Source organism: Nycticebus coucang, chromosome 1 (genome assembly GCF_027406575.1).
Source record: "Nycticebus coucang isolate mNycCou1 chromosome 1, mNycCou1.pri, whole genome shotgun sequence".
In the NCBI taxonomy this organism is placed as follows: Eukaryota; Metazoa; Chordata; class Mammalia; order Primates; family Lorisidae; genus Nycticebus; species Nycticebus coucang.
Genome location: NC_069780.1, coordinates 11,748,277 through 11,768,116, shown reverse-complemented (window position 1 = coordinate 11,768,116; position 19,840 = coordinate 11,748,277). Strand labels below are relative to the sequence as shown.

Genomic DNA, 19,840 nt, shown 5'->3' with positions numbered 1-19,840 from the left:
AGCCCTCACTATCTAAAGGTCACACTTCCCAACACTGTTGCATTGGGGATTAAATTTCAACCTGAATTTTGGAGGGGACAAAAACATGCAAGCCATACCAGTATCAGAAGGGAGATGTACACTGAGGTAGTTGCCCCTAGAATGCATGTTTACCCCTGTGGCATAGTGCCGGAGACAGTCCCAGATTCTCCCGCTACATTTAGCTCCCATCTCTTTTCTTTTTATTAAGGGCATAGCCCAGGAAGCACCTCCCTGCCACATCTCTTGATTTTGTTGCTGGGGGTTTTCTGGCAGGGGGTTCTGAAAATCACAGGATAAAGAGCATACTCGGAGCATTAATTTTAATCATGGGTGGGCCTTTTTATTTATAATAAATGTGAATATTTTGTTGCCTAGATTGCAAAAGATAAAATCAGAGATTTCAAGAAAACTTTATACTCTTAATCCTCTTGACTATGAGAAATACTTGACTGAAAACATTTGAAAAGGACTGAGATGATATATCCAAACTAGTTTAGTTTTACACCTTTCCTTCCTTTTTAATCTATGGATTCATAATGGGTTTGCTGTGCCAGCTGAATTCTGGAATGAGAATCAGGAAATCTGGACCCAGCTATTCATCACCTCCCATCCCAACCACCCATCTTCCGCAGTTCAGTCCACAGACTACTCAGTGCCCCGAGGGTCACCAATACAGTGTGACTTGACGTCCTAGCAAAACTTTCTATTCTGTTTCTTCCCATATAAGATTAGGTGATTTGGCAAAACTTTCTCAAGGGTCCATGCCTGTCTCCAGATGTAGTGCTTTTCCCATTCCCGAGAATGCTGACCCCTGAAGTTGACATAGCAGAACACCGTTTCTCAGGGGACAGCTGGGGCACCACCACCGGCATCAGGATCTCCTGGGGTGCCTAGTAAAAAAGCAGATCTTGAAGTGGCTCCAAACCTATGAAGCAGAAACGCTGGAAATTGACTTCTCATTTTAAACAAGCTCTGTAGGTCATTCTCATGCACGTTAAAGCTTGGGGTTGGCACCGTACAGCCTGGGGCAGTGCAAAATAAATACGTAATATAGACCTGTGTCCTAAAAGTGTCATCCAGGTGAAAAGATGAGCCTTCCAGGTTTGGAAAGAAAGAGCCACACTTGTCTGTATCACTTGGCCTTCCTGGAGGGAGCCAAGGACAGGGAGGGGACTGTGTATGTGGCCCAGGCCCTGGCCTACGAAGTCACCGCTCTCCCTTTTGGGGATTACCTGAGCCTGCTGCCTTCAATGACAGGGATAACGTGAGAACAGGAGGGGCAGTTCCTCCTCCCAGGCTTCGGGAGGCTTTTCCCTTTCCCGGAGGAAGGGCGGGGCCGGCGCGGGTGGCGGGGAGCCCTGCGGGCAGCTGGCGCGGGCAGCGCGGCTCGCAGGTCAGACAGCGGACAGCGGCGGCTGCCCTGGCCACCCTGCGACAGGAGCACGGGGGAAACCGGGGCAGTGGGTCACCTCGGCCGGCTCCCTTCGACGGACGCCCCCTCGCCCTCGCCGCCCGCTCCCCGCGGAGCTCAGGGCGTCCGCTCCCGCTGCGCGGTGTCCCCCAAGTGGCCCTGCCAGGGCCGGGCTGGGCCGATCCCTGAGCGGCGGCACGGTGTCCGCCGGCCGCCCTTGCCCGCGCGCGGCCGCCCGCCCCGCGGCGCCGTCGGCCCTCCCACCACCCCCTCGGCGGGCCCTTCCCTTACTATGGTGACGGTGACATTCAGCGGGAAAGGCTAGCGCAGACGGCGGCGCCCGGCTCCCGCCGCGGGGGCTCGGGCGGCGGACGGCTGCGCTCACCTGGCACCCGGGACCGCCGGCCCCGCCGCGGCGCCTTCCCGCCCCGCCCCGCCCCGCGGTCCCCGCCGACGCGGGACAGCCCCGCGTGACAGCTGGGGCACCGGCGAGCTTCGGACTGGACCTGGCCGCTCCGGCTCCGGCGCGGGGAAAGGACAGAGGCGCGCGCCGGAGGGACCTTGCCTTACTGCTCGTATATGGCAAAGTTTCTCGCCGAGCTCCTGGGCTGCACGTTGCTGAACAAGGGCGCCTCTCCCATGTTTGAGGTAGGTGGAGGGTGTGTCCCGGAGGGACGGCCGTCTGCGGTGGCCCTGGGGTCCCCGAGAATTGACAAGTGTGCGATCTCTCTTGCCTAGTTTTCACCTGGGCGTCTGGGGCGGGGCAGGGAGGGGACCGGAAGCCCAAGAGTTCTTGCTCCTGGACCTCGGGGCATCCTTTTTGTTTTTTGTCTCTAGTTGACAGGTGAACACGCTTTCTGTCAATCTGGCTGAGTTTTGCTGGTTGCGCTTTATCTAAAATGCCAGGACTGTCTAAAGATGAATAGTACCCTACCGTCCCTCTCGGCTGCCTTATTTTTTCCCTTTGAATCTGAAAAATATAATTAACAGGAAAATCTTTGGGTCAGAAGGTTTCAGCTCTGCCTTCTCGAATACTCCCTCCCCCCCAGCCTCCAGCACGCCCCAAACTCCGTGTGAGTTAACTCATTTCTTCTGTGAGGGAGATGCACCCTGGTGAGGAGGAGGGTTAAAGTGGGATTTGCCAAATCAGGTGAATGAATGGCAATGCTGAAAGCGGGTGCATCTAATTGCTCACACCTGCCTGTGGTGGCCAAGATGCTGCCGTAAGCGTCTCTGTAAGGAGTCATTTATGAGAGGGCTGCTTGCTGTTCTTCTGGGGGTACTGGTGGCATCAACTGTTGTATATAAGCCTGTATCAGTCCTTCAATAGGGAGAGCGTTAGTTATCTCTACAGTAAGAACAGGGCACCCTTGGTCTCTCTATCCTGTCCTCCCTCAGCAGGCTGCCTGACAGGTAGGTCTGGCCCAGAGGGCTGTGGCAGTGGGCAGGTTAGCCACGTGGCAGTCTGCCTGCACTGTACTCCTTACTTAGTCACAGGGCACGACAGCTTTCCCTGCCAGCCTCAGCCCCTTCACCAGCTGCCTCAACCTTGTCTGCAGGTCCCTGACTGGTCAGGGAGACAGAATTCAGTCTCTTCTCTCCTGGATGCTGGGGTCTGGCCTTCAGCAAGGTACCAGCTCAGCTTCCAAACGCCCGACATCTGCCTTGGCTGCTCATGGTGTTCTTTCTTACCTTCTCAGGTTATGTGCTCACAGTTCTTTGATTTTCAAGCTCAAATTGCCCAGCCCAGAATCTCTGCTCTTTGTGACAAAATGATTTCTAAGCAAGGAGACCCCAGTAGTAGGTGATGAGGAGGAGTTGGGAAACCAAGAGTGGACTGGAAGAAACCAGACTGAGTTGCTTGGGCTGTTGGTAGCCTGAAATCTAAGACGTAATGAAAACCCTGAAAAAGTAAAGCTTTCCAGGCCCGCGGTGAAGATGAGCTGTGCCCCCTGGCATGCAACATCACTGACCATTTGCTTTTCTGTAAAGTGCTAGGCAGCATCTGGGGGTTATTCTGGGGGCCTGAGTCACTTCTTTAAAATTGCTTTTCTCTTTGCCTTTCTCTTCACTTGTATTTGGATTTTTGTTTTTAAATTACCAAAACCCGGCTCAGCACCTGTAGCTCAGTGGCTAGGGCACCAGCCGCATGCACCGGAACTGGCAGGTTCGAACCCAGCCCAGGCCTGCCAAACAACGACAAGCAAAAAATAGCCGGGCATTGTGGTGGGCACCTGTAGTCCCAGCTACTTGGGAGGCTGAGGCAAAAGAATCCCTTAAGCCCAAGAGTTTGAGGTTGCTGTGAGCTGTGATGCCATAGCACTCTACAGAGGGCAACATAATGAGACTATCTCAAAAAAAAAAAAAATTACTAAAACCCATGCCAGTGATGTTGATTGCATGCGCTGCCTTTTGGTCCTATATTCCTGCCCTTGTTAAACTTAATTTTTAGAATGATTGGCTCCCAATTGTTCCAGGGAAGGGACAGCTTCAAAAAGTAGCCATAGATGTAGTTAGACAATTAAAAAAATGAGTGGCTGTTTTGTCTTTGAAGAGTTCCAGGGAAAGTGAATTTCCTCAATCCTTGGTAACTCCTTGTATCTTCTGACCTTTGTGATGTTTTCTACCCATCTAGAGGCAGGAGCTACTTGCAGCATCTGCTCTGTCTTTCTACAAATAGTTTATTCCATGTTGGCGGAAATGACCTAACACACTCCACCCAGGTGTCACTTTTAATCTGTGTCACTGGAGAAGTTAGTGATCATCTCCTTCTTACCTTTGGAGAAAATCAGTGTCCAAAGAGATGAAGAACTGAGTCAGGAATGTACTATAGGATGTCTGCTTTTTTGGGCAATAATCCCTCCAACACACTCTCGCTCATAAATAGAGAGGCAGTTGTTAAACTCCCTACATTTGAGAGCGAGAGAAATGTGCAAGAAAGTTATTATTAAACCTTTCTAAATATTCACTTCCTGCAAGTGAAGTGCTAGGACACTTGAGAAAATTCTAGGCAGATTTTCCTTTCCGCCAAATGCTCTAATTCTAACTTTGGAGGTTACTGTTAGTTTCAGAGAGATCAGAAGAGATGAATATTTTCATAATGAATGGGGCTTTGTTTTCATTTTGGATAAAATGTGGGCAAGAATGTAGTTTTTACCTACCTAGGCCAACTGGGTTTATACACAAGAGATTCTTACACTGATACTGATCTGGGCGTCCATGTGTATTTGTAGTTGTCCAACAAGCGGGAATGGGTGGCAGATTTTGAGAACATAGGACCAAAACATTTCTTGTGGCTGAAAGATGTCTTCCCTGTGTGTCCTGCTGCATGGCCTTCAGAGGCTAAGGGCAGAGAGTGTATGTGAGGCATAGAGTCATCCTGATGATCATTTTGTTACCCCTTTGCTTTATTTTTTATTCATATTTAAGTTTGCAAACAAAGTCTTCAAGAACGATTTAAACATTTCTAGAATAAAAGCAAAACAGAGTAAGCTTACTCTTTAAGAGTAAGAGTAGCGCCGTCAGTGCTGGGCTAGAGTTTTGGAATAATGTTTATGCCACCCCAAGGCAGAGTGCCCATAGGAAGAGTGGCCTTGCTGTGTGTCCTAACATCTAGGAAGGTAGGGCAGAAGCACATGGGCAAGTGGTTTTAGACCTAGAGGCTCCCGGGTGCTTGGATGGCTGGATGTCTGGGCCTTTGAGCTCTGCCGTATTCTGAACCTACTTGCATCTCCAGCCCATGTCTTGCTGTACTGACAGTAGCGGGGTCTGAGTTCCAGGACAGGAAGTGGCGGGAGCATAATATAGTCAGAGGCTGCTGCATTTTTTATCTTCTGTGCCTGTCTTCTCCCAGTCCACAAGTCTGCATTTTTTATTAATCCCTGCCAACTTTTGTCATCTAATCTAGTGGGACACCTTTGAGAAACGTTATTCATTGGGCTGAATAGCAAAGGGATGTTCAGTTCCATGTCACTACTCGTGGGAATGGTCTCCCGAGTCTGTCAGACCTCATGTATATGCTACGTACTTCCACATTGTTTTCTGTCTCCACCAGTTTTGTGGTTTGGAGGGTTTAATCAATTTACCTAAGATCACACTAGTGGTCTTGATTATATCCTCTCATCTCCAAGCTGTTCCTCTGCTTGGAATATTCTTCCCCTGATATTCACCTGTTGAAGGTGCACCTTTCTTCAAGCTTCAGCTCAGATCTCACCTCCAATCCACCCGTCTCCCCCCAACGTGGACAATATCCAGCCCTTATCACAGTCCCACTGAATAGTGTGTGTGTATTTCTATGAGAGGACAACTGGAACTTCTCCATGTTTCCATTATGTCTTCAGTGGGGATAATAGTAATGCTCAATGCAGGGTGGTGAGGGTTAAATGAATTAACGCCTAAGAGTATCTAGAATAATGCTCAACACATGTTAATTGTTGAGATCATTGCATGTGTCTCTGTTCTTTTCAATGTCAGGAACCTTGTATTTTTTCCTTCCATAGCACCCAGCATAGTATTTTGTATCAAATGGATCAAATTGATCTTCCAAGCCTGAAGGTTCATAATTTTCTTTGCCCTTGAATTATTTGTTGTTTGTCTGAAATTCAGATTTAGCCATATTTCTATGTGCTGCATCTGGCAACACTATTTTACCCTCACCCTCTTCCCCCAAGCGTCAGCTTCCGAGAATCTCATCCCACTCACCTGTGGAACCCTTGTCTCCATCCTTCCCTAAAAAAGCCCCTCTCTGCCAGCTGTGATCCGGTCCCAGGCCAGGGGAGCCACTGCTGGGGACTTGCAGCTGGGTCTGTACCCACTGCCTCCAGTATGAAAATGGTATAGTGAGCAAGCTTCCTGTTGCAGGCCTCAGAGACTGAGAATGTATTACTAGCATCCTGTTTATTTATCCTTCATGTGTTCACCAATTCCTTCAATCATTCATTTATTCAACAAGTATTAAATGCAGTCTTTGTGCTAGGTACCCCATGGAAGCCTTGCTAAGACATAAACTGTTTTGTCTGTGGTCCACAGTAAGAAATATATTTTACATTGCAATTCAGGATACACATAGCTAGTTATACATAGAACACTGCAATTAAGTTTCAAGAATAATATTTTTCTCTATGACATGGGATGTACTCTCATCTCTGCAATTTTATTATTTCTTTTCCATTCCATTTCTTTCATTCCATTAAAAAAAAAACTGGTAAAGACTGGCTAAATTGATTTCATGGGTTATGACCCACAATTTGAAAAGCACAGCTGTATAAAATAATAAGATTCTATTTTTACAAAACAATTTGTGTTACCCCATTACCCCAGCACTGTATTTATATGTCGTTACACTCTGCATCAGGGGTCCTCAAACGGTGGCCTGCGGTCCATATGAGGCAGTGTGATTGTATTTGTTCTTGTTTTGTTTTTTTTTTACTTCAAAATAAGATATGTGCAGTGTGCATAGGAATTTGTTCATAGTTTTTTTTTTTTTTTTTTTTAACTATAGTCTGGCCCTCCAACTGTCTGAGGGACAGTGAATTGGCCCCTTGTTTAAAAAGTTTGAGGATGCCTGCTCTACATTATGGAATTCATAGGGTCTATCTTGGGAAGCCAATCACCAAGCATAACATTGCTTTTTGGAAAATGTTTTCAAAGTTTCAAACTACTGACTTACCAAACAATATTTGATGGATATCCTGCCTCTAAACTGGGAAGTGTTTGGGAGTGCATATTTTGTGACAGGTTTTTTAGTTTAAACAATGTGTCTGAATTTCAACTTACTTCTCTTTTAGCATCCACTAACTACAAATGTGCTCTGTGGTTGGATTGATTCCCAGGGATACATTTTGTGGATCTTCCCAGCTTTATATTTAAGTTGACTCCATCCTTCTCTCTTTGAAGTAGTTACACTTTCAAGCAGCTTTTTTCTCTGTCTCTCTGATCTGCCTGTGAAAGACCTTGTTTTTGTCCATGATGATTGAATAGCTGGGCTTCTTTGTCTGTATAAATGAGTCTGCTCTTATCTACTTTGTCATTCTTATTGGCTTTAAGCATCCAGAGGATGAACCATGTGGTCAGACTGTTTTGAAAGCAAATAACTTGGACAAGTATGGCTGTAGCTTCTGTGATTGGATATTAGTGGATGATCATAAGAGAGAATTTTACTTCGAAAATAATAGCTCCTATTGCCACAGCTGGGTTTTCTATCGGGGTCATTTGAATTTTAAGCTAATGGATAGTGGGTTTGTCTTGTAATTCACAATTCAGTTTGTTTGAAGGCCGATTGGATTGCTCTAGCACATCTGAGCCATTGTATACGCTAGGGCAACTCTACTTACCTTTTGTGTTAGCTGCTTTTAAACTCTGCGTGTGGTCCTAAATGCATGCATTTCATTTATAAGAATATTTGGTCCCATTATGATTACATCTGTCTAATGGCTTCTTGCTGAGAAACCGTTACATGATTTTTTTTTTCTTTTTGTATTTTGATCAGGAAAGGCTGGTGTTTCAAATGGCCGGTGCTGGCAGCACGTCACAGGAGCAGGGATACGAGCTTAATTCTTTGATGTATTTTCTTTTGCTTTTCAATTTATAATGGTGTTCTTGCATGTTATGAATTTCTTTACTTTGCACATCTTTGATAAAATATGATAGGTCCAGTAGTGACATTTACATCTAGATTTGCCTGTTGAGGTGGTTCATGAATAAAATGACGACTTTTACTTAGGTGAATTTGTGGGGAATAAGAACTGTGCAGAGAGTCTTAACATGTAGTATAGGCCTCTTTCTCCAGATACCTGTCATATATTAATAGTAGCCTATGTTCCTTTCAACCCTCTACATTTCCAAACCAAAATGGTGGCCTCGTTGTCTTCCCTGCACCCACTGAAACCCCCTCTCCTTTCCAGCTCCATTGTCATCCGAAAGCACCAGGTGCTTTCTTTTTTTTTTTTTTTTTTTTTTGCAGTTTCTGGCCGGGGCTGGGTTTGAACCTGCCACCTTGGCATAGGGGGCTGACCCCCTCCCCCTTTGAGCCCCAGGCGCTGCCCACCAGGTGCTTTCTTTTCGCCTGGAGCAGCACTTTGGTATCATCTTTGCTTGCTTTCTCTTCTTCCTCCTCCATGGACAATCTCTGAGTGACTCCTGCATATTTTTTCTTGGATTTACACCCATACTGCTCTTTATTCCCTAACCTGACAAACATTTATCGAGTGCTTACTGTGACCAGAGGCAGCCTGTAGAGGATTTCACAAGCCACGAATTGGTTTCCTTCCCTCAAGTCCCATTTCTCTCCTCTCTTCCAGAATGGATTGCAAGTATTCCACACTGCCTTTCCACCCTCACTTTCCTATATAAGAGTCCAAATTACCGTCTATTTCCAAAGGCTCAAGTCTCTCAGTTGTGTCTAGATTATTTGTGAGATGTTCTATTCAGTGTCTCACCCTGCTAAGCCAACTTTACTTCTGGCCATTGATTTTCTTCAGGGATATTCACAGGTTCAAATACAAATTTCTACTCCTGTGAGGTTGTTTATGCTATATGTCCATGCTCCAATAGGACTGATGCCTATTCTCTCCACTCTTACTGACTGAACCCTACCTGATCTTCAGGACCATAGCAAAGAGCTAAACCCAGCAGAGAGGCTCAGGCTGAGAAACCGCATACTTGGCTTCCAATTCTGGCTCCTATACTTCTTCTTCTTTTATTTTATTGCTGGAGAATCATTGAGGGTACAACGAGCCAGGTTATACTGCTTGTGTTTGCTGGGTGAAGTCCCTCTATTGATGGCTTCCACTGTCCCTTCATGGTCACCACTTGTCAGGGCCCAGGCCTGACCAAGTCTCTACCCGGGCTTATCTATGGTCTGGACACAGACCGCTTTGCTGTTACCTTGCTCGAGAACAAGCAAAAGGCCATTTGCCCGAGGGCTATTTGCCTTAGTAGAAGGGAGAGAGAGAAAGAAAGTATTTGAGGAAGAGAAGTAGTCTTATTAAGAGAATGAACCTTAGCAGTCTTGATAGAGAGATACCGTGCAGGTGTTCTGCGGGCAAGGGACTCAAAAGAGTCAGAGTGAGCAGTCTGTGAAAGAATGTGTGCTCTCCGATTGCCTTCTCCTGCAGCTTCTTATAGAAGTGATCTCATAGCTCTTAGCACCACAGGTGTAGAGTCTGCCAAGCACGGCTGTTCTCGTCTCGCGAGCTCTCATTCTAGGAGAGATGAAACCCTTCCCCATGCCCTTATTGCCGAGGTGTTTCTTATGATTACTGAATGTTCCGAACTTAGCTTTCGCTTCTCCTTTCCTTAAAGCTGTATGGTCTACTATATCCTTCTATTAATAGTGTCCTGCCCCCAAGAGGTGTGTCACACACCATGGCTCTACACCCCCCCTCCCTCCTTCTCTTTCTGTCCCCACCATGTACTAGCATCAATTGTCCTCACATCTGAATTGAGTACATTGGATTCTTTCTTCTCCATTCTTGTGATGTTTTACTAAGAAGAATGTATTTCAACTCCATCCAAATTAATACAAAAGATGTAACATCACCATCCTTTTTAGTCGCTGTATAGTATTCCATGGTGTATATATACCAGAGCTTGTTAATCCATTCCTGGATTGGGGGGCATTTAGGTTGTTTCCACATTTTGGCAATTGTAAATTGAGCTGTGATAAACAGTCTAGTGCAAATGTCCTTATGATAAAATGATGTTTTTTCTTCTGGGTAGATGCCCAGTAATGGGATTGCAAGATCAAATGGGAGTTCTAGTTTGAGTTCTTTGAGGATTCTCCATACTTTCTTCCAAAGGGTTGTATTAGTTTGCAGTCCCACCAGCAGTATAAAAGTGTTCCCTTCTCTCCACAACCACACCAGCATCTACAACTTTGGGTCTTTGTGATGTGGGCCATTCTTACTGGGGTTACGTGGTATCTCAGGGTGGTTTTGATTTGCATTTCTCTGATAATTAGGGATGGTGAGCATTTTTTCATATGCTTGTTAGCCATTTGTCTGTCTTCTTTAGAAAAGGTTCTCTTCATCTCACTTGCCCATTGATAAACGGGATTGTTGCCTTTTTTTGTTGCTTAATTCGAGTTCTTTTCAGATTCTAGTTATCAAGCTTTTGTTTGATTCATCATATGCAAATATCTTTTCCCATTCTGATGGTTGTCTGTTTTCTTTGGTTGTTGTCTCCTTAACTGTATAGAAGCTTTTCAGTTTAAGTCCCCCTTGTTTTTTTTTCTTTTGTTGTTGCAATTGCCATGAAAGTCTTCTTCATAAAATCTTTCCCCAGGTTGATATCTTCAAGTGTCTTCTCCATACTTTCTTTGAGGATTTATACTTCTTAGCTATGTGACCTTAATTAAGTAAATTACTTCATTGTGCCTCAGTCTTAGTTTCTGTACAATAGGGAGAATAAGAGCTATCTCATTGAGTTGTTATTAGTAGCAAGGAAGATAATTCAAATAAAATACTTAGCATTATATCTAGCATGTGATAATTGACAATATGTATAATAGTAATAATTATTATTATTAACTTTTTAAACTTTTACTTTAAACTTCATGCCCTGGGTTATCTCTCTTCTTTGACTATCTTAGAACATGCCCTACACTTTTCTGAATCCTCCACAGTGCTGAGCAAAACCTAGTTGCTCAATCTATGCTTATTAATTTTTAAAACATTTCATATGCTGCTGTAGCAGAATCTGGGAACCAATTTATTTCTGGATATATTTAATTGTATTTCATAGAAAGGTGACAGCCATTGTCTTTTATTGAGTTACCCCTGATCTATGGGATGTGTATTGATGCCGACTTAAGCCATACTTGTACAAATGATGATAATGTACTTTTACATATAACTGTGGCAGAGGGAGTCCTTGAAAAATGTGCCAATTATAAGTGCCATTTAAATGAAATTCAACCATAGATTGTAATATAATTAAGTGCAGAGTATTTTTTATTTTTCAATTGGGTCGCAAACTTGTATTCTCAATATGGGTCAAGTGAAGCGAATCCACACCATAAATCAAGATTTCATTTGTCGGACTTTTATTTCCCATGCTGTTGCTGGAGAATTCTGGCTGGAAGTGAGGTTATATGACTCTAAAAGTAATTTACTCTAAAGGCCGGATGCAGTGGCTCATGCCTGTAATCCTAGCATTCTGGGAAACTGAGATGGGCAGATTGCCTGAGCTCATGGGTTTGAGACCATCCTGAGCAAGAGTGAGACCCCTGTCTCTAAAAATAGCTGGTGTTGTGATAGTCACCTGTAGTCCCAGCTACTCAGGAGACTGAGGCAAAAGTTTGAGGTTGCGGTGAACTATGACGTTTCAAAAAAAAAGAAAAAGAAAAAGAAAAAAGAACACTTACATAGTGGGTTTCCTTGTCATATTTCCAGTGGGAAAGTGGTGATTCCCTACTTCTTTGGAAACTGCTGGGTGCCTGGAAACATGGTAATATTCTTTCATGGAGATTATTTGAACTTGACTGTACATCAAGTGAGGCTGCCCACAGAAGAGGCACATGGGGAAGAGAATGAAAGAGCGACAGTGTTGTGAATCGCAAAGAATCTGCCTGCACAGTCCTAAGATTTGGCTCATCTCCTCACTGGCTGTATGCTACCTCACTGCTACCTAGAGTGTCCATTTTCATAGCTCTAGGATGAAAGTATCAATATTCAATTTTCTCCACTCACAGAAATGACGTGGAAGTCCTTCATCAAATGTCAAGCCTTATACAAATGTGGATAGTCATTACTGATCCTGTAATGAAGAGAATAGAAATGTAGGTGCATATTTGGCATCCTGGGCATGCAGGAACCTGTGAGCGAATGGCCTGTTCAGGGTGGTATAAATGGGGAAGAAAAGAAATGCTTCTATTTGGAAGGTAGAGAAGAAAGATGAAGCAATTTACGACTAGAACTCCTGGCTTCTGCCTCCAATAGGCTTCTCATCTTTCTTAGAAAGGTGTCTTGGTATATGCAGTAACTTTGTTGACAGTCTGAATTTCAGGCAGCCTTAAGATCCCATGGGTTTATTTTTATGGAAATTTCTTTTCCAGAATTATGTTATTCAGCCTAGAATATGATTGTGATGGGATATGGTAGGAATTAATCTGACCATGATTTAGACCTCCTAGGAAGGCTTCAGCCTTGAGTGTGTTCCTAATGGCTATTGAAGTTTAAATTTTGTGTTGGGAAGAGTCTACGTTCTTCTAAGAAAGGCTTTTTAATTTCTCATGACATCTAGGATATTATACCTGGGGGAGCCACATGGAGGACACACAGCAGGATAAGGTTATCACAAGCTCAAGGGGCTCATAGACAGAAGGGGAAGGCTGACTGCTTGAATGGCATGTCGTCCTTTTCTTTTTTTTTTTTAATTAATATTAAATCGTAGCTGTGTACATTAATGTGATCATGGGTTGATGTTTTAATAGATCTTACCTTATAAGTGAAGTAGTGTATGGAAAGCACTTAGCTCACTGTCTGTGACACAGTCATAATGGCAATAATTAATCATCTACTAAGTTAGTCCTTCAAAAATCCCATGTTTTTGGATTTTTAAAATTGTTATTAATGAGCATCTATCATTGTGCTGTCTGTTTGCAGTTGGGATGACTGTATTGTAGCCAGGGAGAAGGGAGGGATTAGTGAATATAGAGAAAGGGAATTGGGAGCATTTTCAAAAAATCTGATGGATAATTGGGCCAGAAATTCCATTTCATTCTTTGTTCTAAGTTCAATGTCAACTTTGTTACTGGAACCCGAGTAAACCTTCCTTCTAAGAGTTCAAAATACTTCCACATTTACCCTTTTATATCTATTTACTGCTGTTCTCTGGAAGGAAAGATAACAGACTCAACATTCTCTGGCCATTCCCTATCCAGGTAATTAGAACTATCTCAAGGGTCAGTAAGTGGGCAGAAATGAAGACAGTGTCACCAGGTAGGGTTAAAACACATTTTGCAGGTGTATATAATAAATACATGCAATTGGGACCCACCTCATTGTGTCAGAGCTGAGATTTGGCTATATCCCTTGTGACAACCCCTGGACTCTATTTGTATCCACGCATTGACATAGGGATTAAGACACTTTCTGAGAACTAAACTTGAAGTAGGCTTATGAATAAAATTCTGTCACCATGGGGGAAGGGAGATATTGGTGGCAGAAGGCCACTTGCAAGGAGGGGCTGCTTGGCTAGCCCCAGAGAGAGGGTCTGAGGGTCTAGAATTATAGATTGTGTTCACATATAGTGTTTCTCTCCTTTCCCTCTGTCCCCTAAGTCTAGCTGCTCTGTGCCAGAAAAAAGGGCTTGACATATGATGACACAGGCATCCCTTTCAGAGAGCACAGTGGGAGGAGAGAAACTTTTCTGTGCATGGGGAGCACTGAAGTCCCGGTCATGTGGCAGTCAAGGGCAGTTTGCTGCAGGGCAGTAGAAGTCCACAGGCACCTGAAACTGGCCAGGTGCAGTGGCTGCCTGGGTGGTTCAAGAGCTTACATGGCAGAGTGTCCCCTGGAGGGCATCTGCTGATACCACACGGAGAAGGGATCCTTGGAAGAGAATTTGGTGTTCTCAGGGTGGGCCTCGCAGTATTTGGGTGCGATAAGGTTATTTCCTTTGTAGCCATATTTGGGTACCTAAAACTGGCTCATATAATCCTGCCAGTGTCTTTTTTTCCTATTCCGTGCTTGAATCAGTGTTTGCCAGAGCCTGCAGGTAGTCCACCCTGAAATCAAACCCTTCAAGCCATTTTTTCCCTGATGAGCTTATTCTTAATGTCCATTTTACCCAAATATTATCTGTGTTAAAATGTGTTATTTATCTATTAGGAGAAAGTGAGGTTGTGTGGAGAGGTCAGAAACACACACAGAGCTACATACAGACAGAAAGACACATGGACAGGCTGACACACAGTGATTTTCCTCCTGGAAGGGTTGGATGGTTAAGCCACATCATGGCCAGTATTAAAATGAATCCAGAAACCTCACTGATTTAATTCACCAATGTTGCAATCAGCCTTTAAATGTGCTCATGTACGTGAGGCCAAGTGCATGGATGTCTGTCAGGGAGTAGCAAATTGAGCTTTCCTTTTGAGTTTCTCTTCTGCCTCCTTGCTCTCCTCCAGCTTAGGAAGCTCCTTTCTAAGAATGTGTGACGGGCAAATGTGCGAATTTCAGTTTTTCCTTCTTACTCTGCAAATAGAAACTGATTTCATTTTTTTCTCATGTATAAAGAAGTAGCGCATCTGATTGCACAGACCAGAAAGAAATGTTTGGAAAGCGTCCAGCCGGCCCTGGGGAACTCCCTAAAATTATCCTCTACCTTATGGACTGTCCAGATTGTTTGTATGTGTGGCTGGGGAAGATGGGGGCAGGGAAGAGGGAATTGGGAAATAAAATGTTCTCATGCCCAGATGCTGTGAGTGAGTCAGATGGCTGTGTGCATCCTCCTGATGCCTGCTGTGATTTTTAGGAGTCCATTTGCTTGGTGCCAGGTTTGGACGTCTGAGTATCTGGGTGGACCCTCTGGGGTTCTGACTTGCGGCAGCTCCCTCTCTGTATGTGTTATGGGGACTTTCCGTATGTGTGATGACTTCCTAGATAAATGGATGGACTTTTCTGGCTTCCCTGGGGTTGCATCTTTGCTTCACAATGGCTGTGGGTTTGAGTGACTAAGAAATAGGCTGTCGCTCAGTGGAGTTGTGGACAGCAATCAATAGTAACAGTTCTTTAGATGCTAAAAAAGCACCATACATACATTATTTTATAAGAAACAGAGAAACTGTAGGGAGTTACTTTACCCTTTTTATAGGTGGAAAAACTAAAGAACAGAGAATTAAGAAATATTAGCTATTAGAAAACAGTTTGAGTCTAAAATTATCCAAAACGTTTTACAGATAATAAAAATAATTTACCATGTTTTTCCATATATGTTTTCCTTTTTTATAGGATAATGATTACTAGGGGTTGGGTTATGGGTAGGAAATGGGAGATGCTGGTCAAATGATTCAAAGTTGCAAATTCGTAACACAGTCTACAGTGCAAATGCTCATACATGAAGGCTGTAGTCAATGATATTATATTGTATTTGGGATTTTTGCTAAAACAGTAGATTTTACATGCTCTCACCCCATACACACACACAAAAGGGAACTGCATGGATTGATGGGTGTGTTAATTTGCTTGACTGCAGTAAGCATTTCACTATGTATATCAAAATATCATGTTGTATCTTTAAATACATAAAAAGAAAGAAGGTAGCACTATAAAATCATCCCCAATTGAAATCTTTGGAAATCCCAAAGTGGTACAAAAATGCAAGGTATGTACTTCAGATACGGTTGGGAACAATGCAAGGCATAGCTAAATATCATAAAATGTTCTTATTATATAAATGAAAAACCCTAGCCTCAGTAAAGGGCCTTTCCATTGCTGGCCTGGCAGATTAACAACTGGGAGCGGCTTTGATGGCCTGTTTCCTAAATCATGCCCAAGCCCCCTGTCCCATGATGTCAGCATAAATCACAGCTGTCATTTCTAACCATTCCCATGCTTTCCTTTAGTTCCTTATATCATCATGTGACAAGTACCCAAGCCACGAACTATAGAGGACAGTTAATACTTTTTGTTCTAGAGACAAATCATTCCTAGGGTACAACTGGTTAGGGTGATTGCCTAGGATTTTATGTTATGGGGTCTCCTGTTCTGCTGATGACTGCAAGTATGATCACTGGAAGAGAATAATCAACACATTTCATGACACAATGCAGCGTAGATTTTGAAGCACTTTGACTGAAGCCCACTTAACAGCTTTTGAAACCCAAATGTTCCCATTTGACAGATTTGGAAACTCCGGTCCAGAGCAGTAAAGCAATGTCCCATGAAAGTGGTGGAGCTGGGACTTCAGCTCTAGGTCTTCTATTCCCAAGTTCTCCCACTCTTTCTAGGGCAGCCTTGGTGTAAAGACATGACTGAGACTTGTGTATACATTAATCATCTCAGTGGTGGTTCCAACATCACCAGGGCAAACATGTGGCACTTTCCACTTCCTATGCCCAGGCTGCTCTTTATAGATTATCTTCTAGTGTTTAAGTTCAGATTTCTACTCTGTCACTTACCACCTAGTGTTTGTGACCATGGGCAAGTCAGCTCGCATCTCTAAAGTTCAGTGTCTTCATCTGTCAAATGGGGACAGTGGTTGTTATGAAGATTAAATGATGAGATAAGTGTGAACTGTTGAGCACTGTGCCTAAGTGACGTTTAGATTTCTTCTTCTTTGTCTTATCTTCCTCTTCAGGGTTGGGCTTCATTTACATTTTAGTCAGGTTCCTCCTGCATTAACTTTTTCTGGGGATAGATATTGAAAGGACATGTGATGCATGGGCCAAGAAAAGGCACCTTCTGTATACTTGGTCCTTGGCCCATCTGAAAACCAAATGAGACCCCATAGCACAAGTAGTGGTAGAAGATCAGTTTGATTTTTTTCTTGGCAATAAGCCAGTAGTGGTGTTTTATTTCTGAAGCATAAACATGAGGACTATTGTGAGCTGAGGTGTGGGAGCCATGATGCCTGCTCTCCGGTGAAGATTTCATGAGCTGACTCACTCCTCAACTTTCTCCCAAATGCTGTCATGCTACATAAAATAGTTTTCTTTTTTTCAAAAAAGGAATTTATTTCAGAAGAAATTATGTTTTTCCATATTGGTGCTATTAATAGGCAAAAATTGTTTCCACTTTCTAAGACACAGTAATGATTAATAATGTTAAGAATGTAGGATTATGTCTGAGGTTGCATCTGGTTGTAAATTGTTTTTAAAACTATGACTCTTCATTGGATTTTCTGATTTTGTTTTGTACAGCCTTAAGCAAATTACTTTCTTCATATGTAAAATGCTCTGTATAAAAATCTCACTGGACTGTCTTGGGGATTTTAAATGAGATATGATGTGAAAGTACTTAGCGTAGTGCCTGGCACATGGCAGCAGGTACCCCGCTGGCAGTACTTTTCTCTCTATGCTGATGGATGTGCTCCTTGTCTGTCTTAGAATAGTGGTTTAAATTGTCCTCTCTGAAGCTCCTCCCTCTGTTGTCCACTTTTATTCTGCCATCCCCTGGAGCAGCTGGTATTGTATAGGGCTTGGCATGGTTCTACGTGCATAGCCCATCAAAGAGTTCTGGTTCGGGGGAGCTATTTAATCAGAGAAATCATTATAGCTCATTTTGTGCAACCTATTGATGTCCAAAGCAACTAATTAGAGAGAGAGAGAGTATAGAAAATCAATTTTCACTAACATTGACATTTCTTCCAATTGAAGCAATTGGTTTGCTTACATTCTTTGTGCAAAGCTATAGAGTTCTAAAATTATCCCAGATGACTATATTAGGGGGTTCTAATAGGGTCTTGGTGTTAGAATGAAGATGATTTGAACATTAAATACATAGTCAGAATTTGGAAGGGAGCCAGGATGGCACATGAGTTCACTGGACAGGGAGCATGTCCTTATGTCACCGTCAAAAAGCTTCAGACGAAGGGGGCCAGAATAACTCTTTGAGAATCTAGCCTACTTATAAGTAGAGTGAAGAGGAGCGTGTTACATTTTTTCTTTACCACTCCAGTTCTTGACCCCATGCTCTACCCCATGCTCCAGAAAGTCACATCAACAGAGTTCTCTTGGGGTCAGCTTCTATGGAGCTTGGCCAACAAGGAGCATTGTGAGAGACTGGAGGGAGTGGAGACTGGGAGGGCAAGACATTTCTGTGCCAAGTCTCTAGATGTGGCATGCCCTAGGGCTGGCTGTGTCCCTCTACCTGAAATCACAGGCCTTGTAACGTGGTCTTCTTCACATGCCTCTCTCTCTCCAGATTCCTGTGACTCTCTCTTCTCTTGCTACGTTAGGGATTACTAACCCCACCATACTGCACCATGCCTTGTGGTTTTCCTACACCCTTCCTGCATCTTTGTAAATAGTGCAAGTTTTAGTGAACTTTCCTTAAATTACCTACTTTGAATATGTCATCTATTTTCTATTAGAACCCTGAGTGATGGAGGAACAGTAGCAACCTCTAATTAAAAGATCAAAGTGACCATCTAAATGACTTACAGATGACTGATTTGTAAAACTTTCTGCCAATTCATAAAAATTCTGTGTGCCTCATGAGAGTCATGTAAAAGTGGGTGAATTCACAAGAGCACAGTATAACGACACAACTTGTTTTGGTTGTGACTTGTGGTTAAATGACATGTCATTTGGGTTGAATGAGGATATCATTAGTGCTTCAGTAAGTGCTGGTCTTAAAACAGGAGAGTCTTTAGAGATGTAGTGGGGCACAAAGTGCATTGCCCCTCAACTTCTTAACTTGCAAGGGAGGAATGACAATTGCCAAGAAGTTAGATGAGTCACCCAAGGTCAGATAACTAGCATTTTAGTTTGTTTGGGCTGCTACAACAAAATACTACGAACTGGGAATTGCAAACAACAGAAATTTATTTCTCACAGTTCTGGAGGTTGGAAAGTCCAACATTAAGGTGCTGAAAGATTTGGTATGTCCTCATAGACAGTTGTCTTTTTATTCTGACCTCGAATTATGGAAGGGAACAAGGGTTTTCTTTTACAAGAGCACCAATCCCTTTATAAGTCCTCTGCCCCATGACCAAATCACCTCCCAAAGGCTTCACTTACTAACACTGTCTCCTTGGGGGTGAGGATTTCAATGTGTGCATTTTGGGGAGACTTAAATATCCAGATTACAGCAACTAGTGTGTGGCAAAGCTAGGTCTTAAATCTCATCTTGTGACTCTAAAGCCAGTTGTTGTTTTTGCCCTCCAAATGATAGAGTGTGGTGACATTTAGTTTCTGTTTAGCAAAATACATTAATCTGACTTTAAGTGGTCAGCTTGAAGTCAACTAGAAATGTGCTCAAGAGTGGTAGTGTGTGTTTTGATTTGTTTTGAACAGGAAATTAAGTGCAAGTGAGAAATTTTAGTTTGTGATAAATCACATGTCACATCAGCTTAGCCAAACAGAACAATGTTATGAACACTATTCTAGAATTTTTTTTACTCATAGGAGAATTCTTTGCTGTGAAGTACTTTTAGTTTTAGAAAATATAACGTGGCTCGGCACCTGTAGCTCAGTGGTTATAGCACCAGCCACATACCCCAGGGCTGGTGGGTTTGAGCCTGGCCTGGGCCTGCTAAACAACAATGACAACTACAACAAGAAAATAGCCAGGTGTTGTGGTGGGCGTCAACAGTTCCAGCTACTTGGGAGGATGAGGCAAGAGAATTGCTTGAGATCAAGAGTTTGAGGTTGCTGTGAGCTGTGATGCCATGACACTGTACCAAGGGTGACATAGTAAGACTCTTTCTCAGGAAAAAAAAAAAAAGAAAATATAACTTGTACTGAAT

The 19,840-nt window shown here is 43.4% G+C and overlaps 1 protein-coding gene across 2 annotated transcripts in view; it reads left to right on the top strand.

Annotated features, from left to right (window-relative positions):
- Positions 1–1,835: 1,835 nt before the first annotated feature.
- The window catches only part of RASGEF1B (RasGEF domain family member 1B), a 608,630-nt gene continuing 590,625 nt past the window's right edge, over positions 1,836–19,840 (top strand). For both annotated transcript variants that reach the window (XM_053592868.1, XM_053592801.1), the window contains exon 1: positions 1,836–2,080. In XM_053592868.1, the coding sequence (XP_053448843.1) occupies positions 2,012–2,080 (69 nt within the window). In that variant the 5' untranslated portion in view covers positions 1,836–2,011. The remainder of the gene's footprint in view (positions 2,081–19,840) is intronic.